Here is a 27901-nt window from a genome sequence, read left to right as displayed (position 1 = left end):
CCCATCACTGTACCCCCATATATTTACCCTTTAAATCCTCCAGACACTAAGGGGCAATTCAGCATGGCCAACCAACCTAACCCGCATATCTTTGGAATCAGGGAGAAACTGCAGCACCCAGAGGAAACCCACTCAGACATGGGGAGAATGTGCAGACTCCACACAGACAGTCACCTGAGGCTGGAATTGAACTGGGTCTCTAGCGCTGTGAGGCAGCAATGTTAATGGCTGTGCCACCATGCCGTCCAGTAATCTACTCTGATAAATCTATTCTAATATATTTATTTCTGTACCTTTTTTTAAAATGGAGCATACTTTTTTAAAAAAAACTTGTGTTCTATAATGAGCAAACCCTCACTCCTAATTAAATTTTAATTCACCACAAACCCTAAGGAATATGTCATTAAACTTGACAAATAAATGTGCTTCACTTGTGTATTTTCTTCTGCTTCCACAGATCTAGTCGAGGCATGCGCCAAACCCTGTGTGAAGGAGAGAGAGTTATTCTGTTTGTCAGTCAAAAAAAACAAGAAAGGCTTGCATTTATTTAGCTGCCAGAATTCTCCAGCCTCTCACGCCTGCCACCACTGCCAGCAAGAATGCAGAATTTGACATTCGGCCAAGTCTCCATTCATAGCAGGGGAACTGGAGAATCCCAGCCAAGGGAGAGGCTGAAAAATTCCAGCCAGCATCTTTCATGCCCTCCGCACAATCCAAACAGCTTTGCAACCAGTGAAGTTTTAATTTAGAAGTGTAGTCACTGTTTTAACGTAAGAAACATAGCAGCCCAAATTTCCACAGCAAGCCCCCATGAGCAGCAATGAGATAATGGCCGGATATTCTGTTTTTGTGATGTTGATTGATGGAGCAAGTATTGGCTGAAATACTGGGGGTACCGCTCCATTCCTCTTCAAAATAGTTCCATGAGCTATTTTTACCTGCACCTTGGTTCCAGACTAGTTATTCAGAAGTTTATGATATTGCATAGATTGACTCACTCCCTGCAATGCCCACTGCCTGCCCTAACCCTGTTAATCCATCATCATTGATGGCTGTGGTTAAATTAGGTAGCACACCAAATAAGAAATAGAGGGAGGAACCCATGCTGTTTGGACACTGTGGCGGAATGCCTGTTGTTTTAACATGCTGAATTACGCAGCTACATGAAATCATTTCATTTTTAGTGAATAAGGTGTTAAAAGGGCAGCACGGTGGCCCAGTGGTTAGCCACTGCTCCAGGGACCCAGGTTCAGTTCCAGCGTTGGATCACTGTCTGTGTGAAGTTTGCACATTCTCCCCATGTCTGCGTGAGTTTTCCCCAGGTGCCCCGGTTTCCTCCCACACTTCAAAGATGTGCAGGTTAAGTTGATTGGTCATGCTAAATTGATTCTTAGAATGCAAAGATATGTGGATTGGGGGATTAGCAGGATAAATGCATGGGGTTATGGGGATAGGGCAGGGGGTGGGACTGCGTAAGATGCTTTGTCAGAGAGCTGGTGCAGACTCGATGGGCCAAATGACCACCTTCTGCACTGTAAGGATTCTAAGTAATATGTTTGCCAATTTTGCTGGATACTGTCAAGTTCTTACATTTTAAATGACAAATGTAGCAGAGAAAATTCTATTCTGATATCAGCAATCGATCTAAGAGGTGGTTTACTGACCAGAAACACAAAAATTACTGAAAATGTAATCCAAGTTAAATGGATCTTGGTAGTATTTCTTGCCTGCTTACCGACAGCTGAAATTAAGTATTCTACCAACATGTGCACAGAACTATATTGTGATGTTAACTTAGAAATCACATAATCATTATTTCTCCAACTTATATTTGTTTCTCTGTTTGTTAATTGTTGTTAATAGCAATGGTGGAGTTAGATGGAGATGACATCAGAATATCTTCAAGAGGGAAACTTGCAGAGAGAGATATTGTACAGGTATGTGCGAGGACACAGAAGTAGCTTGGCATTTGTAAGTATTGCACAGTAGACTCCGATGCTTGGTCCCTTACCAGTAAGATTACAAAACAGCCTGCAGATGCCAGCATCAAAGGACTCATTTCAAAAGTTGGTCAGGAACCTGCCCAACAAAAAGTTGGTTGCCATGCAGTAATTGCCCAAGGTGGAGACTTCTGCCCCCATCTGTGGAGGAAGACCCACCTTTGAGAACAATCAGATTGACCTGTAGCTCTGTAGCACCAGCAGTGCCACATTCAAGTGGCCACTGCTGGTATTACAAACGGTCTCCGCATAGGAGGAGGTTATGGTGCTGGAAGGCAATCTTGTGGCACAGCAGGTAGCATCCCAGCCTCTAAGTCAGAAGTTTTGGGTCAAGCCCCAGGTCTTGATGGCCAGGGGAGGTGCATTTATAACATAGCCAAACAGGTCTTTTTTTTTAGTTCATTTATGGGATGTGGGTGACACAGGAAAGGCCAGCATTTTTTGCCCTTCTTAATTTCCCTTGAACTGAATGCCTTGCTAAGCCATTTCAGGGGACAGTTAAAAGCCAATCACATTTTTATGGGTCTGAATTCACATATAGGCCAGACTGATTAGGATGGCATGGCATATGTCCTTCCCTAAAGAGCTTCAGTGACCAGAGTGGGCTTTTACGACATTTTCATGGTCATCATTACTGAGAATAGCTTTCAGTTGCATATTTTTGTCAATTGAATTTAACTCCACCAACTACTGTGAAGGGATTTGAATCCATGATCCCACAGCATTAGCCTGGACCTCTGAATAATTGGTCCAGTGGCATTACCTCTACGCTGCCCTCGGGTTGAGTATCAATTTGCAAATCCTTACAACATACGCCTAGGGCAGGTGATAAGAGCTGAAGAGATTCCTGGTCAACCCTGTGATGGAAAGAACATGAGAGCATCTACTATCACTGTTCACAGCTCTGAACGACAATGTGCATGTAAAAGGGCATGTTACCACAGCAACTCCTTGGAGGTCAGTTGGTTGGATGGCCTGTGTGGATCAAATTGGTGCCAACAGCTGGGGGTTTGATCCATGTTCTGGCTGAGGTAGATTTGGGACATGTTTCCTTTCCCTACCCATGGTGAAGATGGTGGTGCTGTGGGTTAGACCTGCTTTTGGATATATAAGAAGATGATGATAAAGGTGGACTTTAAGGGAAGTCCAAGGTATTGGCAGGGCGTGACTGGGCAACCCCAAGGATGAAGGAGGGCTGGATAAAGGGGATTGGGGAGGGGTGGGTTTGTGGTACTGAGGGAAAGTGATGAATGGAATTATGACCTTGGTGGTGGAGCCTCTGATGGGCAATAGGGATCCCCAAAGGAGGCCCCACATAACCCCACTGTCCCCACGATAAAAGCTGCCAGGCTGTCCAGTTGGTTAAACCTTTTCAAGACCCTTCAGCTCAAAAAGGTTTTGTTCTGCAGGACCTGTGATCTGTGACCTTGGTGAACAAAGGACTAACAGTGTGTCTCCATAACCAATTAGATCTAAGGATCGAAAAGTAGAAGCATAGGTAGGGGGATGCTTGGCTTCACCCTTGAAGGCCGAAGTGAAATGTCAAATTAGACACTGGAAGAGAGATAGAGACAAAGATTGCATAAGGAGAAGGAGATAAAAAAAAGACAGACAAAAGTACTAACAACACCTTTTAATATAAAATTTGACACTAAAAGCCAGGTTTAAGTTTATTTATTAGTGTCACAAGTGGGCTTACATTAACACTGCAATGAAGTTATTGTGAAAATCCCCCAGTTGCCACATTCCATGCTTGTTCAGGTACACTGAGGGTGAATTTAGAATGGCCAATGCACCCTAACCAGCACATCTTTTGGACTGTGGAGGAAACCAGGGCACCCGGAGGAAACCCACTCAGACACGAGGAGAATGTACAGACTCCACACAGACAGTCACCCAGACATTTAATGGTTCACTTTCTGTGCAAGAAAAGTTGATTAGCAGTTGTTAAAAGTTATCAAAAACATATAAAATTTAATTTTCATTGTGAGTTTTGGAGGGCAATTAATTAAGTTTTGAAACTCGCATGAAAGTTAAAGGGCAGCACCTTGGTTAGCACTGATGCTTCACAGTCACCAGCTTGGGTAACTGTCTGTGTGGAGTCTGCATGTTGTCCCCATGTCTGAGTGGGTTTCCTCCGGGTACCCTGCTTTCCTCCACAGTCTAAAAGACGTGCTGGTTAGGGTGCATTGACCACGCTAAATTCCCCCTCACAGGCACGGAGTGTGGCAACTGGGGGATTTTCACAGTAACTTCATTGCAGTGTGAATGTAAGCCGACTTGTGACACTAATAAATGAACTTAAACTTAAGGCAAAATGTCATTTTCAAGAAGTGAACAGCAGAACAGCACAAATTTTCCTGCAATTTGGCACAGTTTACTGGGGAACCCGCTCTCACCACAAGTTGCATTCCAATTGGTATTTCAACACATGGCTACTTTGTTACCAAATTCTAGCCCAACAAATCCATGTGTGGAATTCTGATCAAAGTAGAGAAACTCTCCCTCTTAAAACATCAGCATTTTAAAGGGCGTTTAAACACAATACAATTGTTTTGAAAGAAATGGCTACAGTGAAATCTAAATAGTGAAGAAAAATGGGCAACTTAGTAAATAATGATGAAACGTTAGACGTAAAGAAGGAAGTTGAAATTATGTTTACTTATGCATGAAACTGATTCCAGGTAACATAAAGCACAGACAATTCACATCATTTTCAACTTCATTACCTGATTAGTAACCTGGCCAAAGCAAGGAATCTGAATGAAAATCAGATGGGTTCTACAATGGTTGGTTGATTCATTCAGCCAGGTTAGCACCTGATGATAAAGCTGAAAATAGTGCTGCCATAGTGTTTGAGATGCTATAACTGAAAAGACATTATCTAAATTGGGTATAATATAGTTTGTACTATCAAGAAATATTCTGGCACTTTGAGAGAGTGTGACAATGCTTGCAGTCAAACATAGAGAGAAAGGGGAGGTGATGGCATGGGGAAGACAATGGCATAGTGGTATTGTCGCTGGACTAGTAATCCAGAGACCCAGGTTAATGCTCTGGAGACTCAGATTCAAATCCCACCACGGCAGGTGGTGAAATTTGAATTCAATGAAAACCATTATTGATTATCATATAAACCCATCTGGTTCACTGATGACCTTTAGGGAAGGACAATCTGTCATCCTTACCAGGCCTGGCCTACACGTGTCACCAGACCCACAGCAAAATGGTTGACTCTTAAAACGCCCTCCAAAATGGCAATTAAGGGTGAACAAAAGTGCTGACCCAGCCAGAAATGCCCACATCCCATGAATAAGTACAAAAAAAAGTTATAAAGAAGGTTTTTCCATCATGGAGAGTATTAATTCATTTCAAAATAGCAGTGAAATTATTCAAACGGGGGGGGTACTTTCCAGTCCCCCCTCCCAACTACATGTATTCCTACAGCTCGCCATTGACCATCAGTGGGATTTTCCACATTTTGCAGTGGGGGGGAGGGGTGTTCTCGTCAGTAGAACTGGAAGATCCCACCGATGGGAAGGGCTGAAAAATCCTGCCCAAAGATTTGCAAGACTTTTTTTGTGTTATTTAGTATCGTTTATTCTTCATTTTTTATTTACATAAAATTATGGTCATTCACTGTTTGCCACACCTTCTCCACAAAATAACGTGCCATTAAAATATTCTCTTGCAGTTTGTGCCATTTCGTGATTACATTGACCGCACAGGAAATCATGTGCTGAGCATGGCTCGACTGGCTAAGGACGTTCTAGCTGAGATTCCAGACCAGTTTATTTCCTACATGAAAACTCGAAGCATCAAGCCCAATCCTGCCCCACCACCATACACACCTACAGGCCTTGGTGTCCACACACAGATCTGACAGACACCGTTTCTCCGATACCTAGACCTGCCAGAAGCGGCTTGTGATGTTTAAATGTGTTGATTGTTCATCTGCTGTAGTCAGATGCCAAGAAAGCAGAACATCTTGAGATGTTTCATGTACTCAATTGTAAGATTTGTTCTACAAATACAGTATCATTGAGTGATTTGAGGTTGACCAAATCAAAAAGGACCAGATCTATATTCTTTGGAGAGAGAATAACAAATAAAGACTGGAAAAAGTTGTGAAGACTTGTGCTGGAGCTTCAGAAGGAATGGCTTTCAGTCTAACCAAGGAGTGAAGCCAGATAGCAAATGTGGAATATAGTGAGTAGAAAATGCGGAACAAATTGAGGACTTGCAGGTGGTTTATTTACTGAATATTTTGATGACATCAGTACCGTTTGAACATTGTCTGTTTTGTCTCTTGAAGTTTACAAATTGATTCTTTCTACGATCTAAATGGTTTATATAATGCAGAACTTCTTTTAGGCAATTGTTTGGAAAAATCAATAGGAATTTGTCATGTTTCATTGTTTGCTGCATCTACTAGTGGTTTTCTGTAGGTTTTGTGATTAGTTTGAGAGTTCCTTTAGGCCAAATAAGTTTAATTTTAGGGGGCTTATGTGCTACCCAATGTAGATTCTATGGTCTGAGCTCCAACAAACCATGCAAATATAGTAGATCAGAAACGGAAGGTGATAATTATAAAGAATAATATATTTGATCTTTGTGTGAAAAGAAATCCTTTCCATTTGATATAAAGGACAGAACTTTCAACTTCCATGAAGGATATAAAATGGGCAGTCGTGAATTGGCCACCTATGATGTTGACAAAGTCCTCCGCAACTTAAATAATTTTAAATGTACATGCAATGGGGCAAACTGTAAATGGCATCTGAAACAATAATTCATGATCTCTTAAAATAAAATGGTTCAAATTTCTAGGCTTAAACATGACTTCCACCTTTAATGATGCATTGTTCAGCCTGACTTTTCCAAAGTTGAACTTCCAAGTAAGATAAGAAGAAAAAGAAGCAGGAATAGGCCACTCAGCCCATCAAGCCTGCTGTGCCATTCAATAAGATCATAGCTGATCGGATTGTGGCCTTAATTTTACTTTCATGTCTGCCCCCATTGGCTCCCTTTTAGATCAAAAAAACCTGACTAACTCAGCCTTGAATGTTTTGTTTATGTATTTATTAGGGTCACAAGTAGGCTTACATTAACGCTATTCAATGGACCAGCTTCCATTGCATTCTGGGGAAGAGAATTCCAAAGTCTAACAACCCTCTGAGAGAAATAATTCTTCTTTATCTCTGTTGTCAATGCTGGACCCATCATTTTTAAATGGTGACTCCTGCACAAGGGGAAACATTCTCCCAGCATCCAACCTGTCAAGTCAGAATCTTATGTATTTCAATAAGATTGTCTCTCATTGTTCTAAATTCCATTGACTATAGGGCTAACCTACTCAACCTTTCCTCATAAGACAACCCCATCATCCGAGGAATCAGCCGAATGATCATTCTCTGAACTCCTTCCAAACCAATAATATCCCTTCTAAGGAGACCAAAACTACACACAATACGCCAGATATGGTTTCATGAAGATCTTGTTAAGCTGTAGCAAGACTTCCTTGATTCTATTCTTTATTCCCTCGCAATAAAGGCCAACATTCCTTCTGATTTACCAGCCTTTTGTGATTAATGCATGAAGACACCCAGATCCCCATGTACCACAGATTTCTGCAGTCTCTGTCCATGGATGGCACGGTGGCACAGTAGTTGGCACTGCTGCGGTGACTATCTGCGCAGAGTTTGCACACTATCCCCATGTTTGCGTGGGTTTCCTCCGGGTTCTTCGGTTTCCTCGCACAGTCCAAAGATGTGCAGGTTAGAGTAATTGGCAATGCTGAATTACCCCTTACGTGGGGTTACGGGGATAGGGTCTGAGTGGGATAGTTGTCAGTGCAACTTTGATGAGCCGAATGGCCTCCTTTTGTACTGTAGGAATTCTATGATTTAAATAACATTCTGCTTTTCTAACCTTCCTGTCAAACTGGCCAAGCTCTCAGTTTTTCACACTATACTTCATATGTCAGATTTTTGTCATTCATTTAATATATATTTTTCCCATTAGAGTCTCTTTGTATCCTCCTCAAACTTACTATCCTGTTTATCTTTGTGTGATCAGCCAATTTAGTTACCCCACACTGTGTCCCTTCATCCAAATCATTAATATAGATTATGAATAATTGAGGCTCCAGCAACGATCCTTGTGGCACTCCACTAGTTACAGTTTGCCAACCAAAAACAATCCCATTTATCCCAACTCTCTGCTTCCTGTTAGTTAGCCAATCCTCTATCCATGCTAATGATTACTCACTCCTATGAGCTCTTGTGCAGTAGCTTTTTATGTGGCACCTTATCGAATACCTTTTGGAAATCCAAATGCACCCTATCTACTGGTTTCCCATTATCCACCTTGCTTGCGACTTGTTCAAAAAACTATAATGAATTAGCCAAACATGATCTCCCTTTTACAAGTCCGTGTTGACTCTGCCCAGTTATATGAAGGTGCTTTAAATGTCTAGCCATAACTCCATAGGAATGGATTCAAGCATTTCCTTATGATAGATGCCAGGCTGACTGATCTGTAGATATCTGCTTTCTGTTCTCCTCCTTCCTCGAACAGAGATGTTACATTTACGGTTTCCCAATCTGCTGGGACATTTCCAGCATCGAGGGAATTTTGGAAGATTATAAACTATACATCCACTATCTCTGCAGCCACTTCTTAAGATCCTTGGATGTACGCCGTTCAATCCTGGGGATATTTTAGCTTTTAGTACAATAGTTTTCCAATATCTTTTTCCTGGTGATCAAGTTTGTTTTAAGTTCCTCACCGCCTTTTCCCCCTTGATTTTCAACTAATTTTGGGATAATTGTTGTGATGTTCTACTGTGGAGGCTAGCACAAAATACCCGTTAAATTCTTCTGCTATTTTCTTGTTCCTCATAATGAAATTCCTAGTCTCGCCCTCCCGGGGACCAATGTTCAGATTAACTACATTTGACCTTTTTATATACCTGTCGAAACTCTCTTTATCTGTGTTTATTTTTCTAGCTAGCTTTCACACACACTCTAATTTCGCCCTCATTTTCTTGGCTGGTTTCCAAAATTTGTTCAAACTTCTGACCTACACACTGTTGTTTCATTTTGATACTATCCAGTACTGATTAGTTAGCCAAGGATATTGCATCTGTCACATTGAGTATTTTGCTCCCAATGGAATATCTCTTCACTGAGAGTTATGAAAAATCTCTTTAAGTGTATGCTATTACTTTTCTACCACCCTGCCTTTAACTTGTTTTCCCATTCCTCTTTAGCCAACTCTGTCTTCATATCCTTGCAAGCGCTTTTATTTAAACATAAGGCTCTGATCCTAAGCCCATGTTTCTCACCCCCAAACATATTGTGAAATTCCACATGTTGCTGAGTATCCTTTTACCATGAGGTCATTAATTAATTATGTCTCATTACATATTCCCTGGATTAAACCTGTTGGCTACAGAAGGTGTTTCTCTGTGTTTGCCCCAAATACACATTATGAACTATTCCAATATAATTAATCAAATCTATACAGAGATTAAAATCTCCCATAATTATTGCAATATCTTTCTTACAGACTTCCTGTATACACTATCCTATAGTGTACCTACAGTTAGCAGGCCTATAAGCTACCCACATGAGTGCCTTCTTCTCTTTGCTATATCTTATCTCTACCCAAACTGGTTCCAGATCTTGTTCTTCTGAACCAAGATCATCACTCACTACTGAACTCATATTTAATAACAGAGCTACTCTATTCATTGTTTTCTTTCTTTGCAGTCCTTATTGTCAAATGTTCTGAATATTCAGGTCCTAGACTTGCAACCATGGCTCTACAATGGCTATCAGATTGTACCTATTTACTCCTATTTGCGCTATTAGTTCATCCATTTTGTTCCAAATGCTATATGCATCCATTTACAGAACCATTAGTTTTGTCTTTTTACTGTTCTTCTACAGAGGGTAGAAGAACCGTAAAAAGACATGGGGCCTCAACTCTACCTATTCGACCTTTTAATTATGTAAGCTCTGTCCCTTTCTTCACACTCTCGTCATTACCTGCATCACTGCCTGCTCTATTGTCTTGTCTTTCCCCTTTAACTTACCAAAGCTCCCCTCACATAAATCACCAACAGCCAGCCCCATCCCCAACTACTATCATCCATTTTCAATTAGTTTCAACATCACTAGCTTGAAAGGGAAAGACTGTGGATTCACTACTGCCTATTTTAACAATGCACCGCACCCCCCACCCCCACCACTACCCCATTCCTGTCCGCTATCAAAGTTGAAAGTTCTGCCAGAAAATGTGCTTGATAAACTCTCTATGCTCAAAATTTGGATCGCACTAAATCAAACATTTTGTTTTATTATTGGCGCTCAACCAAGAAGATTCAGCTCGATAAATTAATTTCTGCTATCCAGTCCAGTCCTAATACTGCAAAACCTAAAATAATGTCCTTCGATAATACAATGACAATCAACAATTAGATTGCAACAAACATTTTGTACGTGGACCTGTTCGAAGCACAATTACTGCATGAGAGCCACTGCAGCATAATTACACTTATGTGAAGCTTGTTTCAAAACTATCTTTAAACAGTGAAGGTTTATAATCGCATGCGACTTCAGATTTTATCCTTAATACTGCCTTGTTAGTTTTGAGATGTATATATGTCACTTTGAGTTGACAGACCTGTTCTGTGGTCCACCTTTTTTGTATTTCATAATCAACTCTTTACATTTTTGACATTGTTTTCTAACCAGTTACATCTAACAGCTGGAATTTTCCAGCCATACACCCCAGTGGGATTCTCTGGCTTCATCGGCAGTGCAGCTCCTGCTGCGGTTTCCCAGCGGTGTAGGGTGGCTTCAATGGGAAGACCAGAAGATCCCACCACCGGTGAACGGCATGCCACCTCCCGCAAATGAGAAAAGTGCTGAGGGGGGGGGGGCCAGAGAATCTTGCCCATTGTTTCTGTTCATTTCACACAGATGCATCAACAGTGATGGCAGCTGCATAAAGCTGCTTTCACCTTTAAAAGAGTTTGACATTCTTATTTATTGGAAGTACGAGGTTCATCTGTAATATTTTCTATTTGCAATCTTTGTAGGACAACAGAATTGCAATTCAATTGAAGTGCCAAAAAAGTGTTTTCCCTTTATTTCTAGAAGAAATCGCTTTAGATGTTGGGAAATCTGCCTAATTTAACTCGGTGCTGCCTTTACTCTACAGAAACACTGAAAGTTCTAATCCTTATTAATGCACAAGGTAGCCAGCTTTTGCGTTCTGCAAAATGTTCAAGAGGTTGAATGAACTAGGATTGTTTTCGCTAGAAAGATGGAGGTTGAGGGGAGATCTGATCGAGGTCTGCAAAATTATGAGGGGCATAGACACAATAGATAGTCAGAGGCTTTTTCCAGTGGTGGAGGTGTCAATTACAAGGGGGCACAGGTTCAAGGTGAGAGGGGGAAAGTTTAAGGGAGATGTGCAGGGGAAGTTTTTCATGCAGAGAGTGGTGGGCTCTGCCAGAGATGGTGGTGTAAGCAGACACATTTAAGAGGCATCTAGATGGGTACATAAATAGGGAGGGAATAGACGGACGTGGACCGAGTCAGGGCAGAAGGTTTTTTTAAATTTAGTTAAGGCATCATGATCAGCACAGACTTGAAGGGCCAAAGGGCCTATTCCTGTGCTGTACTTTTTTTTGTTCTTTGTTACAGCAAAACCTTTGATGATGAATGCTACTTCAGAAGAGGAAATATTATAAATGTAAAATGCTGCTTGGCTAAAGTCTGTTTCATTAAAAAAAAGTGCTGAGTAGATCAGTGCCCTTAAAGATTGCATTCAGATCCCAGGAGCTTCCATTATCAAATCTCCTGACAGGATGAGACTTCATGAATGACATATTCAATCAATCTTGTCTCTACCTAGTGACTATAGAGAGCTAGAATCAGCATAATTCTCTCAGTTACTTCTTGCTTCTAATGCTGAAACACATATCAAAGGCTCAGAACCAGTTTGAGATGTAATGGGGGTTTATTTCAACCTTCCCTCCCTCTGATGGAAACTGGGCTGATTAAAAACAGCAAATTACTTTGTCACTCAGGATGTAACTCTTTTCCATTATCTGAATTATCTGCCAGAGGCACCAAACTAAAGTAGGCAGGAGCCTCATGAATGTGCATTATACATGAGTTTTATGTTAATTGACATCTGAGCAAGGAAGCTACCATGGTTTTTCCAATAGACCAGAAGCTGTTCAAAAGGATGAGGAGGCTGGCCACAAAACATGTCCATTATCGCGCGAGGATCTCAAATCATTTAAAATGTCACTCATATAATTATCAAGAATAAACACTGACACAAATTAACTTTACCAACGAACTGAAATGTCTCTTCTCCCAATCTATACTTGCATTTATTCTAACAATTGACTACAGCTCTTAGGCAATGTTATTGGCTTGGACATAACTTCTCCTAAATAATTCTTAATTAAACAAAAACATGGGCAACGGTAATTCTCCAGGCATTGTCCATGATAACATCTTGACTGATCAGATTTGATTTGCCAACGAATCAGCATTTTTTTTTCATGCAGTATAAATTGTTGCTCCCTTGAAATTTGGTGTTCTTGAATCTGTCCTGATGAGTGCAAGACCAAAAGTTTCAACAGCATGTCTCTTTTTAGCAATGCTCAAGATCTGCCCTCCCAAATGACTATATATGCATATTAATACAATAAATCCATTATGTTTTATTCTTTTGTATAATTTAGGAAAGCAGTATTATTGACAATTAGCTTTTTAAGTTATTTGCTTTAAACATCATTTTTGAATGAGTAGCATAATTTTGGCATTTGTAATGATGCACTAAAACATAAATGTTTAGTTAATTAACTTACTATCTCTCAGTAGCTCTAGTCTTTCTGCAGTAATGTTTCGATTGAGAAGTTGACAAAGTTATTTGCGTTCAAGGCCAAATGGTTGTGTACAGAGGTTATTGATCTTCTGTGTAATGTGTCATCTGTAGTTTCCTAAGATGAGCAGTTTGCAAAAATTCCTTCTTTCAAAGGGTTGAGAGTCTGTTGAATTCACTACTCCAGATCGCAGTGGATGCCAGGCCTTTGAGTACATTTAAGAAAGAGGTGGACAGATTTTTAATTAGTATAGGCTTGAAGAGCTATGGTGAACAGGCAGGAAAGTGGACTTGAGGCCAAGATGAGATAAGTCATGACTGTATTAAATGGCGGAGCAGCTGAAGGGGGCTGAATCGTCCACTCCTGCTCCTAGTTCTTATAATTCTTATGAGTTGAATCAGTGTTGAGAGTGTTGAGACTTCAGTCCTTGTTGACACATGTTATGCAGATTATGGCCAAAATTCTCTGGCCTCACCACAGCTGAGAACCTCCAGTCTGCCCACAGTGAATGAAGCATCAAATTCTCTGTTCTCACTGAGAATTTGCGTGGTGGGGTGAACTAGATCAGATAATTCTGGCCTATATTACCAAAGCAAAACAAATTCCATTATCTTTTTTGGGTTTTAACAACTGCTGGTATGAAAGGCAAGGTCAAATGTGAACTGTTTCTGTGCTCTGGTGTTTGAGATGGGTTGATGATACTCGGAAGAGCTTCATATGATTGTGTTTCCGCAAATGCTGTTCTGCGGCAGTGGATTTGTTTGCAGTAGTGGAAGTTTTGTTCTTGAATTTCTACCGGCCCTCCTGCCGTAGAGGCAGAGAGACCTGAATTACCACGGAAATGATTTCAGTGTTGCTGATGAGCTTTAAGCTTCCCAGGAAACTGGTAAAGGGGATGAAATAAAATCATCCAAACGCACAGCCCTATCCTCAGGTCACATTTGATATCTGGTTGTACGTGCTTTATATGCTCACATTTAATTAAACTGCAACATTTTCAGATTTTTCTAGATTTGAAGTATAGAAATGAACAAATTCTGTTGTTATATTTCACTATTAGTTCATTGTATGTCTTTGCTCGGAGTGATTCTTTAGACAACATTGACATTACTATATGGGTATCAAGTAAGAAATTAAAATAACTGAAGGTTACTGGCAATTAGATGCTGATTTCTAAATTCAAACCTAAACTCTGGCCATTGATTACTTAAGTCTTCCACCGAAGCGTTATTTCTCATTGATAATATAAATCACAATTTCACCAGTTGCAGTATATAATAATTTGGTCTTGCACAGCAATGCCAAACAGGGTTAACAGATTGGCAGCCACTTTACACCCCATCCAATTATTTGAGTGTAAAAGTCACTGCTGATTCTGTATTGCCTGATGTATGTTATCACCCAAGACCAAAATCATCATCAATGTCCATTCAGTATTATGTAAAGAAGGTATAGCAGATAAAGGCCCAGATCTTCCTCTTTCCTCAATTTAGAGTGACTTCTGTTCAGCAAACAAATGCAATCCCGAGCCCAGCCAAACTAACGGCCTAGGGATTATTGATCCAAATTTTGGGGTCGCCATGCTGGTGAAACTGTCAGTATTCACCATCATTTTAACTGTGAAAACTGATAGCAACTTATTACATCTGCACATATGCTGTGAAATGCAAAGGGCATAACTTTCCCATCCCACCCGCCACAGGAATCATAGTCAGCGGGACAGGACCATGCAAAGGTCCATTGAACTCGGGTGGGATTTTTCAGTCTTGGGGCAAGCGCAGCTGGAATATCCCACCTAGAAATTCCAAAGTTGCTCTCCATGATTCCCTGCTCTTTCACAGCCATCCTGTTGAAGTCACCGCAAATGGAAATCTTCTGAAGTCACTTAGATGGACGTGATCTTCCACTTTTGCAGTATTAATCTCTCTATTAAAAACCCATGAACACATTACAGCTTATTGAGGTGTAATTAGGTTTTTCATAGTGTACGGAGCTCATAATTACTCCTGACAGCTTCACAATCCCAGGAAAATTAATTTTGTATGTCAATCCCTCCATTATAATAAGATAAAATCCATAATCTTTTAAAATATACTTTTTAAACTAATATTTCAACTTCTACTCAATCACATTTTTATGTTCCAATTTTTTTTTATCCATAAAATGATTAAAATAAAGGACAATTAGTGGTACTTCCTGGTTTGCTGTCTATGAGAATTCATCAGTGTGATTGGCTGCTTGATAACAGCATTAAACTGGTGTAGGAATCAAAATGACATCTGGACAGGGAAAATCCGTGTCACGGAGATTGCTGAATCTTTAGGGGGCAGTATTTTTCATGGTCAGTGCAAGTGCCATTGCATTGTTACTGTTCATGAAATCTGGAGCATTGAAATTTTTTTTGATGTATTCCCCAGTATCCAGCACAGAGTTCACAGTGCAATGTTTGCAAAAGCAGGTCCTATAGCATTGCACTGTAGCAACACTTAAAACCAGGAAAAGGCGGGGATTCCTGGAATGCATTCTAGCATTGGATCAAATTATTCTAATCTCATTTTCTACTCCTGCTGATGTCAGTTTCACCAATAATATTTGGTGGGAGAGTGGAAGATCTACACTAAAATGCTTAGATCTGAATGATTATCAAGTCTTTTTATATAAATGAAAATGTTTGTTTTTTCTAATAAATGGAGAGAATTTGTGAAAATGCCAGTAATGGCCTGCTTGGATGACATGTCATATCTAAGTCTGTAACATTGGCCCAGACTAGCAAAAAAGTAGTTTTCTAGAGCATTTCACAATCTAGAAATGTATATAATTCAGGCAAGGATCTAGACAGCTCTTAGAGAAAGGGAGGCTTTATTTTGGCAAGCCAGACTAGATTACTTGTATGCTGGATGTGAAAAGATCATATTGTCCCCTGCCTAGCTTCTAGTCGTTTTCTATCTGCGTTTAACTCATTTTCTTTCTGCTGCTGAATATTTCTCTGCCTACAATGCTTTATAAAAACTGTTAATTCATTGTTTTAGCTTTGTACAACATTGAGATGCAGTTGCACCGCAAAGAGATGAAAATAGTTGTGGCACCATGGTTGGCACTTCTGCCTTACAGCGCCAGGGACCCAGGTTCAATTCCCGGCTTGGGCCGTTGCCTGTGTGGTATCAGTCTGCATGTTCTCCCCATGTCTGTGTGGGTTTCTTCTGAGTACTCTGTTTTCCACCCACAGTCCTAAAGAAATACTGGATAGATGCACTGGCCATGCTAAATTCTCCCTCAGTGTCTCTGAACAGGCGCCAGAGTGTGATGACTAGGGGATTTTCACAGTAACTTCATTGTGGTGTCAGTCTAAGTCTACTTGTGACATTAATAAATAAACTTTAATAAATAAACTTAAAATTTAAAAACTTAAACTAGTGGGAATTAGATTGAGTAGATAACCTATTCTTACTGCTGCATCTTTATGTTCTGATGAACACTGAATTCTGTGCTCCCTGTGTCTAACAGGTGTTCTTTTACATTAAGGATATAGTGTATGGTTTGCACCTGCATCGCAGTGGCTAAAATATATTCTGGAACCTGTCCTACACCGAATGCTAAATGTTTAACAATGGCTGGAAGACCAGGTCTGATCTTTTCGAAATCAGCTCATCGACAGTTCAAAGTGTACTGGGGGGCACTGCAGTTTCTTACCAAGTACTTGCACAGTAATCTCAAAACTTTACTTATTGTTCACAGTGCCACTCAGTTAACCCTTCCATGGAATCTCACTTCGTGATGATTTATTGTGAGCTCTTTATGACGATCTTATCTTTTGCTTTCATTCTTTTTAAACCTTGTGAATGAAAGATTGAATTATCTGTCAAAAAGTTATCACATTCGGGTTAGACTCTGAGAAAAGAGCATGCTTAAACTAAAATTGATCCAGTCATCAAACTGATCAGTTAGATCAAATGCAACATCCCAATCAATATACATGTGACTGTCTAAAAGTGAGCATATAAAGCAAGTTATTTGTGTACCACCAGAACATTTCGAGCTAAAAATTCACTTGGCTCCAAATTGGGTATAAGGATCATGATGCACAACTAACCCATGCTGTGCAAAGTAATACAGGCAGCATTTTATGCTGCTTGCCTATTTAAATGATGAGTGTGCATCCTAGCACTAAACATGCTTCAAGTCCCAGGGGATCCAAGTTCCCGCGAGGTAAGCAGTGTTCAAAGAGAGCCTGCAGTCTCTGAGTTAAGATTTTATTCAGACTGAAGCAGGTGTTGGAAATGAGGCTGAAAAGGTTTATGAGCAGGCATAGATGTAGGAATGGTGCAACGAGCTAAAAGCTTGCCCCAGTGCTGCACAGTGCAGCAAAGGAGATGGACAGGAGGAGAAAGATCCTTTTCCCTCACGGGACCAGGCAGCCTTCTCGACACATATCACAAAGGCAGTGAAGCGGATAACTATCGCAGTCAATGTCATCCATCCAGCACTGAGGACCTGGGTTCTGTGCTGCAAGAGGTTTCGTCACCTCGCATGAATTACCAAAGTCAGTGACTCCATATCAGAATGCAATGTTATTACAAATATCACTCATGATGTGCAATTCTCCATCTTTATAAGCATGATTTAAACCCAACATTTACTGCCTTATCTCACCTTCACACACGTAAGCACTGTTGCAAGCCTCACTGTCAGTTATTTAACCATGACAGGTACACCACCCAAATAGATTGTAACACACTGACATATCTGCCTCTCTTACAGGACAACCACCAGCTGGGGATAAACATGGCTGCATGCCTACCATCCCCATGAAGGAGATGGTGTTAGCTATCATTGGTGTGGCCATACAAAGGACATGGGCAACAATGGGGCTCATAGCGTGGAGAATAATAGTATGTTTATACGCTGGCACTATGCAAACTATAGACAGTGGCATAGAGGTGGAATCTGAATGTGGCGAGTCCCTGGGTGAGTGGACTGCAGTCGGGGCAGGGGAATGTGTGCCAGAGGGTGAGGTGGCTCACAGGTCCTGCTGCAGAGGATTCACATGAGGACTTAGCTGCAGTGGTGTATAGAAAAAGGCTGACAGGTGGCATAGTGGTTAATACTGCTGCTTCACAGCTCACAGGGTTCAATTCCAACTTTGGGTCACTGTCTGTATGGAGTTTGCACATTCTCCCCATGTCTGTGTGGGTTTCCTCCGGGTGCTCCCGATTCCTCCCACAGTCCAAAGATGTGTGAGTTAGGTGGATTGGTCATGCTAAATTACCGCTTAGTGTCAGAGGGATTAGCAGGGTAAATACATGGGCTACAGGGATAGGGCCTGGGTGGGATTGTTGTTGGTGCAGAATTGATGGGCTGACTGGCATCCTTCTGCACTGTAGGGGTTCTATGACATGCACAAAGAAATGCTTGATGCATTGGAACCTCTGCCATAGAGCACTGTCAAGAAAGCCAGCTTCCATCTGGTGTAGGGTTTTACACAGAGTTTGGAGTCCATCCTTTCAGTGTGGAAGTGTGACTGACTCCATTAAAATCTTGTGAACTTCACTACAATTCAGCATCTGATAGCCAATGTCTCAGCTCCCATTGCAACACAAGTAGAAGGCACACACCATCTGTGTGCTTCAGTGGAAGCACAGACTGCTGCCATCATGGCTTTGGAATACCAGTGCTCAGAAAGAGTTTCCAAAGTGTCAAAGCACTCAGCAATCTGTGTTCCAGCGTTGCTAAAATTGCAGGGGGAGACCCTCTAGAGCAGGGACATGCTGTCTTCTCTCAGGATGACAGCATTCACTCTCCCACTTCACCACAGCCCTTGCTGTTGCTTATCCTCCAGCTGGCCCAGAATACTGCCATCCCTGACAAAGGCGCTGCAGTCAACAGATGGGCATTGTCAGGCCAGAGATTTTGGAAGTCATTCTGCAAGACCATCGACAGCCATTGAAAGTCAACAGCCTTTTACCAGCTACTGTGGTAGCACTGCACAGGAGTAACAGACCAGGCAAATGCACAAGGAAGACAGGTAATAAGAGAATGCACTGGGTGATTAATAGACTCTGTACGAAATTATAAATGACTTGTTGGATGAAGTTGGTCGGGATATTTTCAGGTGGCTTTTATTTGAGCATTTTGGTCAAGAGAACAGTGTGACAGTCTGTAACAGAGGAGCAACAAACTATGGAGCTGTTAGACAATGGGAATTGTGTCGATGGGAATACTAGCCAAATGCGCAAACCCAGCTGAAATAGGAATATGCTGGCTGCCTCCTCATTTCCCCTCCTGAGCTCCTGGTAGCAAAGCCTGCACCCACATAATGGCCAGGGTGTGAAATATATAATAGAACTCCATGAGTTTGGGCCATTGCTCCTTAAGAGCCGTCCAGAATGAAACTGTTGCTCAATGGTCTGCTGTACAATGTATGCCACGGCATAATGGCTGTCATTTTACCCAGGCCTGTCTCCAAACATCCACCCTCTGATTTGGTATGCTGGCTGGAGGAGCAGCAGACTGCCACAAAATGAAAGCAGAATGACTGAAGTCAGGGATTCGCCAACATGATGTGCTGAGCAGTCACGCATTGATTGCATACTCTGCGAATGGTGCCCTTTGCGGTTGTGGTATACCACAGTATTGACAAGTGGTGCCTGCAAAGTCATGTGTGTGCAATCCTGTAGGATGGAGTAGCTCACTGTCCCAGCAAAGCAGAGCACATTCTGCCTGCATCTCTCTCTGGTCAGACAGAACACAATGAACTCTGGGAGACATTCCACATGTCACCTATTCTAGCCTGGAAGGAACTGGACACAAAGAAATTCAGTGCCACAGGCTCCCTCACAGCGTCTAGCAGCACCATTCTTGCCCCCTGGCTCTGGGTTTACAGGTCTGATTGCATTAGGTGGCTGTATTCAGTAAGCACTTCCTTCATAAGATGCAGATGACACACACACTGCACCTTGCTTGGGTGAAGGTAGGAGAAGTGCTACTGGTGGATAAGGCCTCTCCTGAGAACCCTTCATACTTCCCTCCACCCACTGTTCTCCTACTGCAAGATGCTCGTCCTCTTATTCACTGCCTCTGATCCACCTCCCTCTTAAGCTGCAGCTCAAGGGGAATTACAATGATAACATTCATGAATAGCACCAATTGGCCTGACCCAACTTCACCAGCTTTTACCAGCTCTTCCACAAACTCATACAGAACCAGGAATGATGAATCAGTAAATTCTGGATGGTCCTTTTAAGTAGCATTGGTTAGAGGGGAGGGGGGTGGTGGTTGCTTTTTTTGCTGCTGTATACGTGTTCAGTGGTATGAGTGTAAGAAGGGTCACTAGCCGGAATGGTGATGTTAAAAGTGACAAGTGCTGGCATCGGTGTTACATGCTGACTGACATCACATTCTGTTTGCATGGCCTACTTGCAGCAAACATTCACAATGCCCGTCCTAACTCCCTCACCAAGATAGTATCCAGCATGGCATGTCGGAAGACACTTTGCTTTTCAAAACACCACCTGCAACTATGGGCCTAATGGAACTGAATGTTGCCACCTCCAATTTTATTCAACAAGGGGAAAGGACGAATTTTGAAATTCTTTCCAAAAACACACTAAAATTTTTGTTCAGTAGATCTTAATGGATCCTGACTGACTGGTTTGACAGTCACACCCCTTGAGAACAAAAATAAGCTCAATGGAAGAATACAATGCAAAGCTAGTGAATAACCTGTCCAAAAAAGGAATCAAACTTCACTTTCAGTTTGAATAATCATCAAAGAATCTCTTCAGTACAGAAGGAGGTCATTCAGCCCATCAAATCTGCACCAACTTTCTGACAGAGTATCTTACCCAAGCGCTCTTCCCCACCCTCTCCCCATAATTCCACACATCTCCCATGACTAATCTATCTAATGTACATAACTTGGGATACTAAGGGACAATTTTGTATGGCCAATCCACCTATCTTGCACATCTTTGGACTGTGGGACGAAACCGGAGCACCTGGAGGAAACTCACGCTGACAGTGGAAGAACATGTAAACTCCACACAGACAGTCACCCGAGATCGGAACTGAACCCCTGTACCTGGCGCTGAGAGGCAGCAGCACTAACCACCATGCTGCCCAAGTGTTGGAGCACATATGCACGCACACATTTCCACTCCCTAATGCAATATTGAGTTATGAATAAGGCAGAAAGTCTATTCCAGAATAAATTATAATAGCAACGAGCATATAAGTTAGAGTTAATGATACTCATCATTACTCTTCAGTAACATCAATCAGATTCTTTTCATTAACTATTACCAAACAGTTAATGAACAAGAAGTGTGGAGCTGAAGGATTGCACTAATAAAACTGTTTTATCTGCTGAAGCCAATTCCCTATCCAATAATGGATTGCCTGGCACTGAATGACGGGTCCTACTTCAGAGATTTCAATTAAATGGAGGAGAACTTTCCTTTGCTTAGCAATAAAAATGGAGAAGTCAATTCAAGTATGAAATAGCTTTTTCTGTTTTATTCTTGCTTCGACCTTTTGGTTCACATTAACAATTAAAGAACTATAGTAAATGCAACGGTTAGAATTCTGATACTCAACCAAATTATGATCTATAATTCTCTCCTGATATTAGTATAATACCAATCATATTATGAAAAGAGAAACGGTAAATTTTGGAAATCTTAAATAGAGATTTTAAAAAATCCTGGGAGTGCACAGCAGGTCTGTTGGTTACCATTCTGGGCAGCATCCTCCTCGTTTTTATACCCATTACATTTTCTCATAATTAACGGTTATCATTTATAAACTTACCAGTGATTCTGTTGTTAAATGTTTATCCTTCTCTATGGCTGCGGCCATACGCAACCAACATGGAGCACAAAGCATTATTTCCACCAGGACATTTCTTGTAGATGAAGTTAACACAGAATTGAATTAAATCATCTCCTTTCACGAAGTAATGAATATAAGTGAAGTTTTCAAAACTTATAATTTTATTGGAATTTGGTTCAAAGTTCTATTTCACTTATGCCTTTGTAACATTTGAGAGATTGAGAATTACAACAAATGCAATGCAAATCCAACTTTTTTTTTAGGAAAAAGCTTAAAACTAAAGAGTTACAAATCAATGAATTAAGGTGGTACAGTGGCACAGTGGTTAGTACTGCTGCCTCAGTGCCAGGGACCCAGGTTCAATTCTGGTCTTGGATGTCTGTGTGGAGTTTGCACAGTCTTCCCACATGTCTGTGTGCGTATCTTTTGGGTGCTCAGGTTTCCTCGCACAGTCCAAAGATGTGAAGCTTAAGTCGATTGGCCATGCTAAACTGCCCTTAGTTCTAAAAATTTATATGTTGGGTGGATTATCCATGGTAAATGCATGGGGTGATGGAGAATGAGGTGGAGAGGATGATGCTCTTTTGGATAGTCGGTGCAGTCTTGATGGGCCAAATGGCCTCCTTCTGCACTGTAGGGGTACTATGGTTCTAATTTTAGGAAACATACAGATACCCCTGGGTAGTCAGTCTATGTTGTCACCAGGTCAATTGGATCAGATCTGACCAGGAATGACCTTTCTTCAGCAGGACTTATGGCCTTGATGGTCTCATACACTGACAGTGACCATGCCGATGAGGGTGCATCCTTTGGCTGCAGAGTAATTGTATCTATATTGATCTCTCTTCAACCCTTTGATTGTTTCTTGGGTTCATGATAAGCTTTGATCTACATCAAGTTGAAATTTAGTTCAAAATGTCACAACAGAGTGGGCTATACTTGGCATGTTTAATCACAAGATGTCTGGAGCCCTCGCCTTAAAATTTCAACTCTCTGTCAACCGAGGGTGACTCCACTCAAGTTAGGAGTGTCAAAGGTCAATGGAGAAAACACAGCCATAGGGAAGAGAGTTATTTTTCAAGCCACCATATTTATCATGTTCCAAGGATCCATATTTCCATTGTACCTTTGCAATAATTTTAAGCATATCTTATACATTGCTTTTGTCATTTAAATCATTGCATGTAGCTAACAATCCAAATACTGTCTTGTACCTGCTCCTAGGTATCTAATTTTAAGTTCAACAGAAAAGCAAAATACTGCAGATGCTGGAATATGAAACAAAAACCGGAAATTCTGGGCAGGTCTGACAGCATCTGTGTGGAGAGAATCTGCTCTGACATAGGGTCATCTAAGCTCAAAATGTTCTGTTCTCTCACCACCGATGCTGTCAAACTTGCTGAGATTTTCCAGCATTTTCTGTTTTTGTTGTTAATTTTCTTTTAAATTTGATTACTCGGGTGCACGGAATATTAAGCTCAAAATTCCATTTGTTTTGGGAACTCCTGTATTTCGTGTCATCTTCATGTCTTGGGAGTTTTCCAACTTCAAAATGCAATACAAAGTCGCATTCAGAAATGTTCTACCACTTTCATCTCAATGTTCAGTGAAATTTTATTAATATATTATACATCTGGTATTACATTACAACTAACAGCACTGTGGGTGTATTACCCCTCTGGGACTGCAGCAGTTCCAGAAGACAGCTCACCACCTTCGCAAGAGCAACTAGGGGTAGGTATTAAATGTTGGCCAGCCAGCAATGCCCACATCCTGTAAATGAAAATAAACTGAATAATGATGAATAAGAATAAAAGTAATCATTAGTTTTTGACTGGTATGATGTGAATAGGCTACAGCATATTTCATGATATAATACATATCTTTGAAATCTTTGAAGAAAAGTTTGTTGATCCCCATTTAAGTACATGAAAGTCACTAAAATTGCCAGAGGAAACTGAGGAATAGGACTGTCATTCAGACTTGCTTTGCCACTGAATTAGTGTGGCCAATTTGCACCTAAACTCTTACTTTCTCACATTCATTCCATATTCCTGAAAGCAAAATCTATCTAAATGTTTCCATTGTGCTAACATCCAAAACCTCTTTGAGGGTAAGAATTCCAAATTTCTACAATGTGGACAAATGCATCCTGATTTGATTCTTGAATGGCCTACTTCTTATTTTGAGATTATGTCCACTTGTTCATGATTCCCTCACAAAAGAATCTTGTCCGCACCCCTGTGGCAGGTTTGTTGGAAGGAAGGATGATTAATCAGGCAGGTGGGGATCCCACTACTTTCCTCCTCCATCCCGATAAAGTCCCATTCAGGAAGGCCCATGGGCAGCCTTTCCATCCTCCTGCCAATGAGACTCTCAAACGTCCAAGGGATCCCCATTTAAGGGTCCAGCGACAAGCTGGATCCCTCATTCAAAAGCATTCAGTCTTCATTCAAAAGACCCAGCCATGAAGAAGAGGGGAAACCACTTATAGCTGATCCCCATGCATGTGCTGCCACCCCTTAGCAGCCCCTGCCTCAGTGGCAATTGTCCTCAGGGAAGAATTGCCACTGCTACGTGAAGCAAAAAGATGCAGTAGGCCTTTCCAAGAGATAACACGAGGCTGTCACCATGGCCTAGGCCCCCATCACCTCCACAAGGTTCCATCCACAGTCCCTCCATTACTGTCAATTATATTTTACAGAAGAATTATTCAAAATCCTAAGGATGCAGGAAATGTTTTCCAGATTTTACTCGGAATAGGAGCTTTCAGCTCTGAGGAAAGGTTGGAAAAAGAGTAGATTCTTCCCCATGTGACATTAAAAAGTGACTAAGAGAAGATTTTGATATAGTAGATAAAGGAAATCTATTCCCTCTTGTGAGTGGGTCAGTGACCAGAGATCATAGATTTATAATTATTTGAAAAAGGTTATGAAGAGAGATAAGGCAACATTATTTTTCACTCGGAGTTGTCATGATCTAGAATTTATTTTCTAAAAGGGTAGCTGGTTCCATTAATAATCTTGAAAGGGAATTAGACAGGTGCTGAAAAATGAGACACTTGCAGGGTCATAAAAAATTGAGTCGAAGCACAACTTGCGCTTTTAGTGATCAGTAAAGGCATGATGGGTCCAATGGCCTCATTCTGTTATGCATTTTCCTTTAGCAATACTTCAACTGATTACCCCATTGAAATTGATAGGAGCTCCTTTGCTCACAGTAACAAAAACCAAGTTTATGCAACTTTTTCTCTTAATTGAACACTTCCACTCAGTATTATTCTGGTGAATTGTGCTCCAGCCCTCCAAGGCCAATCTGCCCTTCCTGGGAGAAAGTGCTCATTTTTAAGCTCCAAAATGTCGCATCAGCAAAGTGCAGCAAAACAAAGTTTGTTTCATGTGATTTTAAGTTACTGTCCTCGAGCTAAATAGATTTGCATAAGAACTGTTGCCATTTGACCTCAATAGTCTTTGTGCCATACATACTTCAAAAGATTCACCTTTCCTCTTGTCTTTTTTGTGATGGTTTTGAGCAATAAAATGCTGCAACAGTAATCCAGATTGAGGATGTGTAGGAATGTTAGTTTTATAGATTTTCAGCAGTGATTTCATGGTTTTTCAGCAGGGAGTAAGTATTCTAAAACCGAATCTAAAGACAGTTTGAATATGATAACAAAGCAATATCTCTGATTTTGGAATAGGCGAATGGGCTGAATAAGCCTTCTGTGTTGTAATACTTGATAACAAATGCAGTTGGGGAAGTGATGGCCTGGTAGCATTATTGCTAGGCTACTAATCCAGAAACTCAGCTAAAGTTCTGGCGACTCAGGTTCGAGTCCCGCCACGGCAGATGGTGGAATTTGAATTCACTAAGAGAAAATCTGTCATTAAGAGTCCACTGATAACGAAGAAACCATTAAAAAACCTATCTGGTTCAAAGATATCCTTCAGGGAAGGAAATCTGCCATCCTTACCCAGTCTGGCCTACATATGACTCCAGACCCACAACAATGTGGTTGATTCTCAACTGCCCTCCGAGGGCAACTAGGGGTGGGCAATAAATGCTAGCCAGCCAGCAACGCTCATGTCCAATGAATAAAGAATAAAATGTTGATGGTTAAATTAACAAACTTAAAAATATAAATGATTGACTAGAGCTTGGGTACTTTCACCTTTTTTTCCAATATAATTTCCAAAACAGCGCTAACCCATTTAAAAGAAAAGCAGTCATGTGTTTAATTAGCTAACTACCTTGTTTAATTTTGCCAAAACACACAAATGGACTGGATTAGAGTTATCCAGCTCCTTAACCTATCCAAATACATTGAGTGATAATTTGCACATATTGGAACTAGCATAACATGCACTTTGAAGACTAAATTTCTTTGGAGTTTGTAAAACATATATGTTGCGCATCATAGGTGGGATTCTCCAATCTCATACACCCCGCCATTGCTGCCAGCAAGAACGGGGAATTTGGCAGTCAGCCAAAACTCCATTTCCTGCAGCGGGACTGGAGAATCTCAAAAGCGGGCGAGGTTGGCGAATTCAGGCCATTTAGTAACATTTAGTATGACATCCTGATGCATTTCTTAATGCTGAATACTAAGAAACGCATTGGACCACACACTATTTATAGAGTGCACCATGTGAATGCAACAAGTGTCCTCAGTTTAAGTTTGTTCTTTTTTTAATTAAGTACACAAAGAGTTAACATTTCCCAAAATCTATGTATCAGTATTGATATGAAGTTTATGCCGTGCATTTTGTTAATGGACCCACCTAAAATAAAATGAAAACAACAAACATTGCCTAAATGTTCTGAATCCAGACCAGTGCACCTATTGCGTGTGACTATAGCCATCAGAATCCTTTGGTGTCTCATATTTGCTTAGCCTACTATGATAAAAGGAAGCTAAAAGATCACATTGATTGAAATGTATTTCCAATTTAAATATTTTGAAGACTTTAAAGAGACCCTTAAATAGTATTTGATTAAGTATAAAGCTGGTGTTTCTTTGGGACATTATTTCTTCAGTTTTACCACAGTAGTCAGTGTGGCTGTGAAATCTCAATGGGTTAGAAATGACTAATGCTGTTACTGTGACCTATTGTATAATTCTGTTGTACTGTCATTACCTTTTGGGCAGTTTGCATGCCAGTGGCAAAATAACAGCAAGCTTTTTTTTCCAGGTCATGTGATCTTGTGCCCAACAACTTTGTTCCCAAAACTTATCGTCATTTATAATGAGGGTTATGTATATCCAAAAGCATGGGCGATTTTAATTTATTTTACTTTCTCTCTCTTTCTCTCTCTCTGCATGGCAACTTTTTAAACCAAACACTGTACTACAATATTGTGTGATATGTTGGATGTGAAGCAGTTTGTATTGTGCAAGATTGCCTTAAAAATATTAAAATGCTCATTTTACAAAGATGTGACTGCTTGTTTGAACAGAAAATAATCTCTTGCGGGGTTGGGTCAGCGGTCTTTATGGGAGCTGATAGAATACAATACACATGAAGGATGTGCTAATATCTTCATAAGTGCCATCCACTCTTGATTACCACATGTACGAAACGTGAAGAATGAAAATTGCACTAATTTTCACAGAATATGAAATTCATTTAACATCTCAACATAGAATTTCAGGATGATTGGGGCTAATTCTGCAGCACAATGCTCGGTGCTGAGATCATCATCATTTCTAATTTGCAGCAGGAACTGGGATTCAGAAACATAATACAAAATGGTCATGTTTACAAATGGTATTAACCTCAAGGGCAGTGGAACTAACTGACTAATGACTTACCATCCTCACTCCACAATAGGAAATGCCCAAACCTTTACAAGGCCTAGCCCAACTGGGAGACCCCGATTTCTCTTTCAACCAGCCAAGTCGCAAGGAATTAAATTACCCTCACCTGTAAACAACAAGAGCTTATACTTGTATAGTGCCTTTAATGTAAAAAAAGTCCCAAGATGACTGTCTTTATGACATAAGCTGCATTATCAAGCTACAAACAGAAATATGGGTCAGAGGATCAAATAGTTTTTGTGAAAGAGGTTTTATGGTGTGCCTTAAAGGAGGAAATTGAAGTAGGCTAGTCCCCGGCCTGATTCCTACTCCTCGACTCTCCAACTCCACCCAACCTGATCA

At 40.8% G+C, this 27901-nt stretch overlaps 1 protein-coding gene across 4 annotated transcripts in view; it reads left to right on the top strand.

Moving 5' to 3' along the window:
• cpne5b (copine Vb) overlaps positions 1-5917 on the top strand; it is a 602363-nt gene extending 596446 nt beyond the window's left edge. For all 4 annotated transcript variants that reach the window (XM_080209682.1, XM_080209679.1, XM_080209680.1 and 1 more), the window contains 2 exons: positions 1864-1937; positions 5695-5917. In XM_080209682.1, the coding sequence (XP_080065808.1) occupies positions 1864-1937; positions 5695-5883 (263 nt within the window). In that variant the 3' untranslated portion in view covers positions 5884-5917. The remainder of the gene's footprint in view (positions 1-1863; positions 1938-5694) is intronic.
• Positions 5918-27901: the final 21984 nt, after the last annotated feature.

Source organism: Carcharhinus amblyrhynchos, chromosome 22, assembly GCF_965287045.1.
Source record: "Carcharhinus amblyrhynchos chromosome 22, sCarAmb.v2.hapA, whole genome shotgun sequence".
Classification (NCBI taxonomy): Eukaryota; Metazoa; Chordata; class Chondrichthyes; order Carcharhiniformes; family Carcharhinidae; genus Carcharhinus; species Carcharhinus amblyrhynchos.
The sequence above is the reverse complement of the archived record's forward strand: the minus strand, read 5'-3'. Positions and strand labels throughout refer to the sequence as shown.